Here is a 13,946-nt window from a genome sequence, read left to right as displayed (position 1 = left end):
TGAATCCAGAAGTGAGTTTTCTTCCTCTAGGAACACTTAGCAATGCCTAAGCAACAACAATTCCGGTTTGTTTAAATAATATGAGATGTATTCAATAGAGAAAATAAAGCGAAAGGAATTAAGCATAACAAAAAATGACTAATTTAAAGATTATGCAAAACATAACTAGCTAAATGGTTTAGCCTATAGTTAAGGAGAATTGAGTTTTGCATCTCAGCAATGGTCTGTATTGCAGTTGCATACTGGCTTTTAACATCCTTCTGTTCTATCTAATGTGTGCTTTCTCTGTTCATATCACAGCCTCAAACTAGTTTGTTGAGCTGTTGATATATTTTATTTTAATGGGTGCATTGATGATGGGTTTTTTAAATGCCTACAAATCGGACAAATTTTAATAATCACATTATCACCAACCTGGTGCCAGTACAATCAATACTTTGTGTTATTTTAGATAGATCATAAGTGTGCTAGTCACATCAAAGTAAACATTTAATCCAAGAAGTTGCCTTGAAGAAACCACAATTTACATGATTCAAACCTAGTACAAGGCTCGAAACAAAACTAAATAAGTTGGTGAGGTGTTATAGGCTGTTATACTCTGGCACAGGTTATTTTAAAACCTAACTCTCAAAAGCATATTAGGAAGTTCTCATTTATCCTCTGCTACTTCTCTTATCTGTTTTAAGATTGTATCCTGATGCCCATCACCATAGCTAGTATCTGAGCATTGTGCACAAAATCAGTAGCAAAGTTCATAAAGTCTTGGCTCTTCTCTCTTTTCAGGGTCAAATCTCTGCTTGGGTTATAGTGTTTGGATTTTATATTTTTGGGGGTAGTTTATTGATTTGTTTTTTCTTTGTTTATTTTTTGTTCATTTGCTCTTCCTTATAGCCATCTGACTTACTCCTCATGCCCTATGTTTCAACCCTGTGTATTGCCTCACCTTGCTTTATTTAGCTTGTTTGCGAATAAGCTCTAATATGGGTGACAGATTCAAGTTGTAGATTTATCATATTTTATTTGTACCATGCTCACAGATGTGCTAAATGTCTCATAAATAAATAGACAGGTCCCTGCGCCCAAAAGCTTACAGTCCAGAATTTAAATATGACAGCACAAAAGGGAATGGCGTGAGGGTGAAACATGGATCATAGGGTGGCTTGGCTACTTCATATTCATTCTTTGATGAGTTTTGTATTATAAACATGCAAAGAAGTTCACTTCTTGTACAGTTCACAACAGAATTGTGTTTGAGAGAATCATCTTGCTTTTCTGAAGGTTTTGCAGAGTAGTATGTTCTTCTTCAAGTGCTTGCTCATGTCCATTCACATGTATGTATGCACACACCATGTACACCATTGCTGAATGGTTTTTCCCTGAATGGTATCTGTTGGGTCGGTTCCAGTGCCCCCTGGAATCATGCCTTCATGGCGCTGTATATAGGAGCCTGTTGCCTCCTCACTTCCTTCTTTCCGCCTGTGACAATCGCCGGAATTGCTCATTCTTGCTCTGCAGGTTCTCTCCCCAGTGGACTTCTTTGTATTTTTTCCTGTAAATGGTTATAAAATTTTAGTAGTTCATGTTTGCAATTAGTTAATAGTTGTTAGTATAGAGTAGGACCCTGCTTAATGGGGTTCTTTCCCACCCTGGCATCCAGGGCATGCCTCAGTCTCCGTGGTTTAAGTCATGCAAGGCTTGCCACAAGCCTATGCCTCTCAGTGATCTGCACTCAACCCAAGTGTTTGGGCAAATCCCACCTGCATGATCGTTGCAGGATCTGTAGAGGTTTTAAGCCCCAGACTCAAAAGGAAAGGGAGCAGAGACTTAAGTTCCTCATGATGGAGGTGGGCTCTTCATCCCTCGGAACTGGGTCACCCCGACTTGGCACCAAGCACCTCTGCCTCTGTGAGGAGTGTGCCAGCTTCCGTGAGGGACAGGCACCGCAGCCTGGCCTCCTCGGCACTGAGAAGAGACTCCTCATCAGTGTCACATGACTCCCAGCACTTCCATAGTTCACCAGTATAGAGGAAGTCAGTGCAGGAGAGCATGCAGCACTGCTCCCATTTTCTGGTACTGTGCAAGAAACAGCGTAAAACAGACAGGGGGTGCTCCTCTACCCCAAAGCCTGCCAGTCATAAGGACTCTGGAAGAGTGAAACCCACCCAGGGCCACTCTGGCTCAATGACTGCTGCTGTGGAACCACTGACTCCGGCCCAGAGAGGGAGCTGTCAAGTCCAGTGCTATTGGACTCTCTCCCGTCAAAGAGCCATAGGAGTGCAGGGCTGGCGCTCCTGTCCGCAACTAAGGCATTCCAGGAGAGACAGGATCTGATGTCCCTCCCAGTACCGCCATTGCCATCTAGACACGAGCCAGCACCTGAGGCAAGGACAATTATGGTACCGATGCCCCAGGTGCCATCCAAAGAGAAGTCGGCAATGAGGGAGCAGCATTGGTGTCCCCTAGCCCAGCGCCGCTTGCTGGCACCATCCAGCACTTCCCCTCCCTGGTCTCTGGGTAGTGAATCCTTGGCTTCAGACTCAGACCCTGAGTCCTATGCCTCAAGAAGGAGCTGCAATCAGTTGTACCAACAGTACTGAATGGATTATATGAACCAAGGATTCCCACCTACAGGCTGGCCAGCATAATGGCAAATGCCAGTGCAATGGCCCTTTTGGATTCCGTGGGTTTTTCACCCAGGCTCAAGGACCTCAGTCAAGGAGGTCCTATTCGGTGGCCTCAGAGAGAAGAGCCCTACCACCACCACCTCCTCTAGCGATGCAGGGAATGGACCAAGGCACTGAGCCAGGTACCATGCTTCAGAGAAAGTATCGAGGGACCTGTCAGAAGCAAACAGACAAGAACAAGGACTGGTACTGATCCTAGGATCCTCTTTCCTACTCACCAGACAAGGCGGGTGTGGAAACCACAAGGGCACTCACTTGAGATGACCACAAGGCCCATCAGGAACTGCTAAAGAGGGTTGCCCAAACCTGTGGATCCAGGTGAAGGAAGTTGCATAGACCTCCCACATCCTGGTGGACATTTTGGAACCGTCAGGTCCATCCAGGGTAGCCCTGCCCCAAATCGTGCCATTTTAGAACCAGTCAAAGCATGTGGCAGACTCCATCCTCTGTGCAACCTACGCCAAAGAGGGTGGAGAGAAAATACTTTGTCCCTCTGAAGGGGTTTGAATATCTTTACACTCATCCCCTCCTGGGTACCTAGTAGTCTCAGCAGCAAATGAGCGAGGGTGACAAAGGCAACGGGGTCCTACCCTGAAGGCTAAGGATGCCAAAAAGCTGGACCTCTTTGGCAGGAAGATCTATGCTACAAGGGGGCTCCAGCTTCACTTTGCAAATCAGCAGGTGCTCCTTAGTCGATATGATTTTAATACTGGGGAGCAATGACAAAGTTATTGCCCCAGGAGTCCAGAGCAGAATTCTCAGCCTTGGTCAAGGAGGGCAGGGCGGTGGCCAAGGTGTCCCTGTAGGCGGCTCTGGATGTAGCCATCTCAGCAGTTGTTTTGTAAAGAGCCTCTTGGCTACAGGTCTTGGGCCTCCCTCATGAGGTGCCTCAAACTATCCAAGACCTGCCTTTTGAAGGCACAGTGCTATTTTCTTAGCAAACAGATGCTAAGCTGCATAGCTTGAAGGACTCTATGGCTGCGCTGAAATCTTTGGATCTGCACACCCTGGCCCCGTTGAGAAAACATTTCAAGCCGCAACCATTACCTTGGTTCTACCAGTCACAACCGAGGCAGGACTATAGTAGAAAGCAAGGCAGGAATTACGCAAGGAGGCCTCCTCCCCAACCTTCCTTGACCCAGGGATCTGAGCCCACCGGGCAGTCAGCTAGCTCCAAGCAGGCGTTTTGAGGGTGCACCCAAAGATGGCATATCTGAGCTATACCTGGATCTACTATCTTAGTAGACCGGCTATCCCACTTCTATTAGGGCATGGGCCCATATCACCTCAGACCACTGGGTGCTATGCACGATAGGACTAGGATACACTCTGGAATTCAGTTCTTGCCCTCCTTCTCGCCCTCCCTCCCCGTCCCTCTTCAGGGACCCTTCTCACAAGCAACTTCTAATTCAGGAGGTGCGAATGCTCCTGCAAGTGGTAGCGGTAGAGGAGGTTCTTCTGGAGTTAAGGGGTAGGGAGTTTACATCCAGTATTTCCTAATCCCCAAAGGCAGTTTCAGACTCATTCGGGGTCTGCGAAACCTCAACAAATTCATGAAGAAGCTGAAGTACCACATGGTCTCCCTGGCCTCCATTATCCCCTCTTTAGATCCAGGAGACTGGTATGTCGCCCTCGACCTGAAGGACGCATATTTTCACATATCCTTAGTCCTGGACCACAGACAATTCCTGCGGTTCGTTGTGGGATAGGCGCATTATCAGTTCACACTATTGCCTTTTGGCCTATCAACGGCCCCTCAGGTCTTCACAAAGTGCCTGGTGGTAGTTGCTGCCATCCTGAGAAAACGAAGAGTACAGTGTATCCCTACCTCGATGACTGGCTGGTCAGAGGCTGGTCCAGAGAATGAAAGCACACATTCAGTTAATATTGTCAACCTTCCAGAGGTTAAGCCTTTTGCTGAATGCGCAAAAGTCGACCCTTATCTCCATCTAAAGGCTTGAGTTCATAGGGGCCATTCGTGACTCAGTCCAAGCCAAGACCTTCTTACTAGAAGCCAGGTTCCAGACACTGAGCTCAATCACAGAGAACCTCAGGAAACATCCCACTACCACTGCCAGGACCTGCCCAAAGCTCTTAGGGCACATAGCATTGTGCACATATCTGGTAAAGCACATGAGTTTGAGACTCAGACTGCTTCAGGCCTGGCTAGCGACTGGACAAAATGCTCACATTTCAATGCCCTCCTCTGGTGGTTGCCCCCAGAGGTGGTTTGCGCAGGCGTTCCATTCAGGAGACCACAGCTGTCGATGTCTCCTTCATCTGAGCCATGAGTCCCTTCACCTGATGGCTTGGAAGCTCCATGGCTGAATCCTTTGAAGTCAGCATCCTCAGGTCCGGTACAGGAATTTCTGTTAGGTAGCAGAAAGCATCCACCAGGGCCACCTACCTGGTGAAATGGAAAAGGTTCTCAATCAGGGCAGGACAAAAGGGGATCTTGCACATGCAAATGACAATACCGTGTATTCTGGACTATTTGTTACATCTAAAGCAGCAAGGGCTGTCGATGTCTTTGATTAGTGTGCACCTTGCAGCTATCTCAGCCTTCCACTCAAGCGTGAGCAGCGGGTCCATCTTTGCTAACGCACTCTGTAGCTGCTTTCTTAAAAGACTGGACAGGCTATACCTGCAGGTGAGACAGCCAATCCCACTTTGGGACCTTAACTTGTTTCTCTCGAGACTCACAGGGGCACCGTTTGAGCTGTTGGTGACATGCTCTTTGCTCTACTTGTCATGGAAGATGGTCTTCCTCATGGCCATCACCTTGGCCAGGAGAGTCTCAGAAATTAGGGCCCTTACTTCAGAACCACCCTACATGGTTTTCTTCAAGGATAAGGGCCAGCTGCACCCCCACAAGGCCTTCCTCCCAAAGGTGGTATCGCAGCTCCACAATAACTAGGACACTTTTCTCCCTGTCTTCTTCCTGAAGCCACTTGCCAGTAGCCAGGAGCAGAGGTTCCACTCACTAGAGGAGCACTGGCCTTCTTCATAGATAGGACCAGATCGTTTAGCAAGCTCTTCATGGCAGTGGCTGATAGGATGAAAGGCCTCCTTGTCTCAGCCCAAAGAATTTCCTCATGGATTACTTCTTGTATTCACACATGCTATGACCTGGTGAAAGTCCCTGCTCCAGCATTGTCGGCACACTCCACAATGGCGCAAGCATCTTCAGTGGTATTTGTGGCATCCAGGATATCTGTAGAGCGTTCATTCGTGTTCCCATCCAGGATATCCGTAGAGTGGCAATGTGGTCTTCAGTCCACACCTTTGCAACCCACTATGCCATCACGCAACAGGTTACAAATGATGCTGGATTTGGCAGAGCAGTGCTACAGTCCACTTTTCGTTGACTCCGAACCCACCTCCTGCATTTGCTTGGAAATCACCTACATGAGAATGGATATGAGCAAGCACTCGAATCAAAAACTGTTAGTAACCTTTCCATAACCATTGTTCTTCAAGATATGTTGCTCCTGTCCATTACCAAACCCACCCTTCTACCACTCTGTCAGAGTTGCCGGCAAGAATGAATGAGGGGGTGGCAGGCTCCTATATACAGCACCATGTAGGCTTGATTCCAGGGGGGCCAGAGCCAATCTGACCCTACAGATATTACTGAGTGAAAAACCTTCCAGTAACAGTAACATGCGGCATGTACATCCCTATATGGGAATGGACATAAGCAACACATTTCACAGAATAACAGTTATGGAAAGGTTAGTAATTTGTTTTTTAAATTTTTTAAATACTTTTCAGATGTCATTCTACATAACTATATAAAATAGCCATATTGTAAGCAGTCCTCCAATTCTGAGACAGACAATTCTTTGCCAAAAATTAAAAATTCTGCACACAATATTTTAAAATGCTGCAAAATTCTGAATTTTTTTGTCAAAATAACACAGTATAATCACACCAGTTTCAATTATTTTGCTAATTTATTTCAAAATACCTGACAGCAAGTATATCTGTAACAATACAGACAACAAAAAAGATCCAGGAAATGTTTTTTGACAAATAGATTCCTTAGTAGGAATATTAAGACAGAACTTTGAGTAATAATTCATTTAAACTTCAATACAGAAACATATTTTCCGTATCCCTCAGAAGCAGTGCAAAGGCTTGAGGGAGTCAGGGATAATGGATGATCTGAGACAGAGGGAAGTAATTGCTGGGCAGGAGCCTAGGAGTGAACCTGGATGGTTGTTGGGTATGGGTCGGAGAAGTATGGAACAGGTTTATTTTGGGCAGGGGAATAATTATTAGGGAGTTGGGAAGCCTCTCCCATGCAGATCCTGGTTGACCAATAGCCTCCCCCATTCAGTCAGCCACATCTGCCCCATCCCTATGTGTCCCTGCACCCCTACGACTCCTTCTGAATCCCAGTCTGTGACCTCCCAGCAGTCCCATGTACCTTGCTCTGTCTGTCCTGCACCCCACCCTCCAATATTCCATGCCTCTTCATCTGGTCCCGCAGGCAGAGTGCTGTGAGGAGTGCAGCCTCTCCCTGTCTCTCTCTGGGATTGGCTGAGCCAGTTGCCTCTGTTCTGGTGTCATAATAGCTCCTGGTGGGTGAAAGGAGTAACTGCAACACCTCTCCAGCAGAATGTATTTTCCATGGAGAGAAAAAAAATCTGTGGGGGACATGAATTCTGCTCATGCACAGTAGTGCAAAATTCTCCTAGGAGTAAAGACTCTACTGTAATAAAAAAATAATAATTACAAGCTGTTCTTTTATCTTCTAGATTTTACAGGAAGACGAAGCTTGGCGGCTTTCAAGACATGGAGTGTGTTCCTTGTGGAGATCCCCCTCCTCCCTATGAACCTCACTGTAAGTGCTCATTGTGTTCAAATTAGAACAGGACCAACTTTTGGCCTTGTACATTTTTTCCTACTTTTATCTAGAAAGCTCAGCTAAGTGTACTTTCATTGCTGAAACTGACCCACTTGCTTTCTCTTTAATCAACTTTGCTACTAAGAAAGTAAACATCTTTGTTTCAGTGCAGTTGCTGTGTTCTATTATGCCAAAACCCAATTGATTCAGCCCAATCCTGCAACAAAACATGGATGACTTAATTTTTTTGTCTCTTTCTGTAAATACTGGGTTCTTCTTCAAACTATGGGTGCTCCATTTCAGGTGTTAGTGTGTCTCTGCACCTTCAATCAGAGAATTTCAGCAGCAGTGACCGTCTGGGTCGTGTATACACAGTCCCCATCTCGTGGTGCCATTGGTGTCTCATCTAGCACGCGCAGTGTGACCCCTTCTGTTCCTTCTCAACTGTCCTCAGCCTGAGACTGAGTTCCCAGCAGTGTTACAGTTAGCTCGTTTAGTGTTGAACTAGTTTATCTAAAGTAGTTTAGTTTTAATAGTTAGGTACTTACCCTCTCTTCCCTGTTACTCTAGCCCTTAAATAAAACCAAAAAAACCAAAAACAAACTTTTTCCTTAGATTAGTTAGGACTCACCCTTACGGGTGAACCACAGTTATTCAAGCTGTGCCTGGCTCACCAGGATTCAAGCACTGCCTTTCATGCCAGAACACCATGCCAGTGTCGGCCGGCCGGTCCGCTGTTTTGGTGAGTTGTACATCCCTCCGAAATGTGCCTAAATTCTTGCGCTAGAAGGGACAGAGACTTACATCTCAAATTCATTCTCATGGAAGAGTCCCTGCATCTGGCTTCAGACTCTGGCCAGAAAACCCCTTCTAAAGGTCCCTGGAGACCTCACCCTCTTCACAGAGGAAGGCTTATTCTTCTAAAAAGTCAACGAGGAAAAGAGCAGCAACTTCTCCTCAGAGAGAGCCTTCCAAAAATAAATAGTCTCCGGCTCGGTCTCTTTCCTCAGTACTGACCACACCACAACTGAGTACCTATGAGACACTGGGATCCTTCAGCACTGCCCACACCATGGCCTCTGCCAATCTCAGGCACACTGACTTGGAGTCGAGAGGCAAGAGCAAGCCTACCTCCTCCACCACAGCACTGTCGATACTGCTTAAGGAAGCAGCACTCAGACCTTCACCACAGGCGATGCCACTACCGCCTATTTTGCTAGCTACAGTGGCACTGATGACCACATCTGCAATGACTCAATCAGCAATGACAACTTTACCATCCGCACCGAGTCCTACAGTGCCAAATACATCAGCAATGAAATCACCAGCATTGCAACACTTTCTTTATCATAAAGACCTTTTAGTCCTGTTGATACTAGAATCACCACTCTTTGGCACTGACGGCTCTCCAGTGCACGCAGTATGAGAAATATCTGATTCACTGCTAGCCTCTCCTCTATCCAGTGAGGAGGAGGAGGATGTGGAAGAAGGTGTTTTCTCTTCAAGACACTCTTCCCCTGCTCGACCAATGCCAACACCTGGACCTCTAAAATTTAGGCCTTATTATGGATAAGACATGCACCCATGATATAGCCACCCATGGATGGGCCCACCTATGCTGTTCCCAACTGGCCTTACTAGGACCCATGGGCCACTTATAGAAGGCATCACAGCAGCCCCTGAGCCCCTATAGGGAGGGGATTATATTCCCACCACCATCATCAGTGCCTGCTCAGTCAGAACCCACTGAAAACGCAACTGAGGAATGGGAGGAGGCTCTAGAACAAGACACTATATATTTGCTACCCATAACTTATCCTCGTCCCCAGATGAGGCCATCATGCCTCCCCACCTAAGCCACCGACAATTTTAAACAGTTTGAAGAGCTCTTCAAATGGGTGGTGGACAGTCTAGAGATCCCTCTTGAGCAAGTCTCGGAGGCACAATATAAGTTGTTGGAAGTCGAGATTTGTAGGATATCCAAAATAGCGCTCCCAATCAATGATGCACTAATGGAACCAGCCAAAACAGTTTGGCAGACTCTGGCCATCATACTACCTACCTGTAAGAGGGATGACAAAAAATATTATGTACCCTCAAAAGGTATGGATTTCCTATTTTCCCACCCTGCACTAAATTCTCTCATAGTTGATGCCATCAACCACCACGATAGATAGCAACAATACAGGTCCATGCCTAATGGCAAAGAGTGGAAATGCCTAGACCTTTTCAGCCACAAGGTCTGTTCCTCAGCAACTCTGGGTTGCCAACTACATGGCCCTAATAGCAAAATATGAGCACAGCAACTACTCAAAATTTATGGACTTTATTAACGATATCCCGGAGGACAAAACAGACCATTTAAAATCTCTTATATCCGAAGAACAGCTTGTGACCAGAACCCCATTACAGGCATCCTTAGACATGGAAGACACAGTGGCAAGATCCACGGCTACTGTGGTGGTCATGTGCCGGGCATCCAGGCTCCATTCTTTGGGCTGTCCTAGGAGATACATTCCACTGTGGAGGATCTCCTGTTTGATTAACAGAAACTGTTCCAGCAAAGACAGATGAAGTCCTTCATGCGATGAAAGACTCCCACGCAACCCTCTGTATTCTGGGAATTTACATGCCTGCAACCAAGAGAAGACAAACCAAAATGGGAAGCACCACTTCTATATGCATTCCCCTGGATACCACTGTTATCAAAAATGATACACAAAATAGGTTTGACAAAGCAAAAGTCATACTGATAGCCCCAACATGGCCCAGACAGACTCAGTACTCTTACCCAATGCGGATGGCAGTATGTGCAACACACATTCTCCCACTCCAGCGGGACCTTTTATGACAGAACTCTGGACAGGTACGCCATCTAAATCTGGAGAGTCTTCACCTGAAGGTGTGGCTCCTACATGGTTCCATCATGATGAACTAGCCGGTTCAGAACAGGTTAAACACGTGTTTCTAAATAGTAGAAGTCAACCACGCGCAATACTTACCTTTAGAAATGGAAGAAGTTCTCCAGATGGTGCCAAGACAAACGAACTCTTCCAGTTTCCACACCTTTGCCATTGATACTGGATTAGATCCTGGAGCTGAAACAGAATAGACTATCCATTCATTAGATCAAAGTATATTTAGCGGCTATTTCCGCCTTCCACCATAAGATCGACGGGACATCGCTGTTTGTGCACCCAATTACCAAAAGCTTCCTTATGGGCATTCAGAATGTTTACCCCAAAATATGTGCACCCACGCCACCATGGGACCTAAACCTTGTGTTACAGTGCATCACCAGGCCCCCGTTTGAAGCCTTAGCGACATGCTCTCTAACACACCTCTCAATGAAGGTGGCATTTTTAGTAGCTATTGCATTAGCCTGCCATGTGGGTGAGGTAGGGGCTCTCATGGCCCACCCACCTTATACCATTTTTTTTCCAAGGATAAGGTCACCCTAAGGCCACATCCCAAATGTATACCTAAAATATCTTCATTCTTCCACATAAATCAGCCAATCCATCTCCCAATATTCTTTCCCAAACCACACAGGAGTGCACAGAACTCCAAAATACATACTCTGGGCATCAGACATGCACTAGCATTCTATCTTGACAGAACTAAGCCTTTCAGAAAATCCCCAAGACTTTTCATTTCTACTACAGAACATTCTAAAGGATCCGCAATCTCCACACAAAGACTATCAAAATGAATCTCAGGGTGCATTCATCTCTGTTACTGGCAAAAGAACCTGCAACCCCTGTCTGGGATCAGAACTCATTCTACCAGATTGATAGCAACTTCAGTAGCCTTTCTGAACAATGTTCCACGCATAGACATATGTAGAGCTGCTATCTAGGCCTCTGAACATATGTTCACAAAATACTATGCAATTGTCCAGAGCTTAGGCTCAGATGCACTGCTAGGACTAACAGTGTTATCTTCACTCACTCATGCAACTCAGAAGCTCCTTCCGTCCCAAGTGGGTCACTGCTCTACAGTCATCTGAAGTGGAGTATCCAGAGGACATCACTCGAAGAAGAAGAAGAGACGGTTACTCACCCTATGCAATAACTGAGGTTCTTCACGATGTGTGTCCCTGTGGATGCTCCACTACCCCTCCTCCTCCCCATCTACTTTGGAGCTCAATCCTGGACTTTACGGTAGAGAAGGAACTAAAGATATCAGGTCACATGTGCGCTAGATGAGGCACCCGTGGCACCACGAGACAGGGACCACACGTGCATGACCCAGACACTCTCTGCTGCTGAAATTCTCTGATCAAAGGCGCAGGGATGCACCAACACCTGAAGTGGAACTCCCACAGGGGCACACATCTCAAAGAACCTCAGTTACTGCACAGGGTGAGTAACCTTCTCTTGTCCTTTGTATTTAAATAAATAATCAAAAAATCTTTCAAAACTGAATAAGAAACGTAACTACTGTGTTTGCAAAACAAATTGACAAGTGTCTGAAGTTCTTCGATATCCTCTTCTTTACACCATTACCAGAAAAATAAAACTTGCCAGATTTCTTATAAACATTCTTCATACTTCCATTCAGTCTAATTCAAAAACTAAAAAGTATGTAGATTTGTACCCAAAGAAAAAATATTGACTTCAAGATAATTTTTATCTTAGCTTAAGTCTTAAGCTTTGTCTACACTATCACTTTTGTCGGCAAAACTTTTGTCAGTCGGGGGTGTGGAAAAACACATCCCTGACCGACACAAGTTTCACCGACAAAAGCACTGTTGTGGACAGTGCTATGTCAGTGGGATACGCTCTCCCGCCAACATAGCTATCACCGCTCATTGGGGGTGGTTTAATTATGCCAGTGGGAGAGCTCTCTCCCATGGGCATAGAGTGGATACATGGAAGACCTTACATCAGCGCAGCTGCAGCGGTACACCTGTGCCACTGTAAGGTCCATAGTGCAGACCTAGCCTTATAAAAAAGTGAAATGCTGAATCAAGTTTATTGTGTGAATAGAAAGACAAGGTGAATGAGGTAATATTTTCTATTGGACCAAATGATACTGGTGAGAGAGACAAGCTTTTGAGTTTACACAGAGCTCTTCTTGAGGTCTGGGAAATGCACTCAGAATGTCACAGCTAATACAGGTGGGAACAGATTGTTTAGCATATGTAGTTAACTCATATTTCAAAGTACCATTCAAGGTGAAGTGTACAGTTAACACCTCTCCACTCATGGGAGGAAAGCAGGAAAAAATAGCTGGGGGTGGGGGGGGTTTCATGGGTTATAGATTGTTGTAATAAGCCATAAATATAGAGTTTCAGTCTGTGATTTTTATTGTCTAGCAAAAGTTACGAATTTAAGCTTCCAAGCTCATCTCTTGAAGCTATTGTGCACTTTTCCTTTGAGGATGAGGACAGAGAGGTCAGATATAAATTGATCGCTTTGTGAACATTTTCCAAATGAATTATGTTGCCACTCAATTTTTAGTGACTTCTGTTGGAAAATATGTCATTCTAAGTCATTTTTCCTGACTAAACCAGATATTCAGGCAGTATCTTTGAAGGCAAACGTTTTTAAAATCTGAAAAAAGAACAGGAGTACTTGTGGCACCTTAGAGACTAACACATTTATTAGAGCATAAGCTTTCGTGGGCTACTGCCCACTTCTTCGGACTCATATAGAGTGGAACATGTATTGAGGAGATATATATATATACACACATACAGAGAGCATGAACAGGTGGGAGTTGTCTTACCAACTCTGAGAGGCCAATTAAGTAAGAAAAAACTTTTTTTGAAGTGATAATCAAGCTAGCCCAGTACAGACAGTTTGATAAGAAGTGTGAGAATACTTACAAGGGGAGATAGATTCAATGTTTGTAATGGCTCAGCCATTCCCAGTCCTTATTCAATCCTGAGTTGATTGTATCTAGTTTGCATATCAATTCCAGCTCAGCAGTCTCTCGTTGGAGTCTGTTTTTGAAGTTTTTCTGTTGTAAGATAGCCACCCGCAGTTCTGTCATTGAATGGCCAGACAGGTTAAAGTGTTCTCCCACTGGTTTTTGAATATTATGATTCCTGATGTCAGATTTGTGTCCATTAATTCTTTTGCGTAGAGACTGTCCGGTTTGGCAGAGGGGCATTGCTGGCACATGATGGCATATATCACATTGGTAGATGTGCAGGTGAACGAGCCCCTGATGGTATGGCTGATGTGATTAGGTCCTATGATGATGTCACTTGAAAAGATATGTGGACAGAGTTGGCATCGGGCTTTGTTACAAGGATAGGTTCCTGGGTCAGTGGTTTTGTTCAGTGATGTGTGGTTGCTGGTGAGTATTTGCTTTAGGTTGGGGGGTTGTCTGTAAGCAAGGACAGGTCTGTCTCCCAAGATCTGTGAGAGTAAAGGATCATCTTTCAGGATAGGTTGTAG

The 13,946-nt window shown here is 45.4% G+C and overlaps 1 protein-coding gene across 6 annotated transcripts in view; it reads left to right on the top strand.

Moving 5' to 3' along the window:
* TNFRSF19 (TNF receptor superfamily member 19) overlaps window positions 1-13,946 on the top strand; it is a 116,381-nt gene that overhangs the window by 53,993 nt on the left and 48,442 nt on the right. For all 6 annotated transcript variants that reach the window (XM_034758748.1, XM_034758752.1, XM_034758751.1 and 3 more), the window contains one exon: window positions 7,448-7,533. In XM_034758748.1, coding sequence (XP_034614639.1) covers window positions 7,448-7,533 — 86 coding nt within the window. The remainder of the gene's footprint in view (window positions 1-7,447; window positions 7,534-13,946) is intronic.

Source organism: Trachemys scripta, chromosome 1 (assembly GCF_013100865.1).
Source record: "Trachemys scripta elegans isolate TJP31775 chromosome 1, CAS_Tse_1.0, whole genome shotgun sequence".
In the NCBI taxonomy this organism is placed as follows: Eukaryota; Metazoa; Chordata; order Testudines; family Emydidae; genus Trachemys; species Trachemys scripta.
This window is presented reverse-complemented; position numbering and strand designations above follow the sequence as displayed.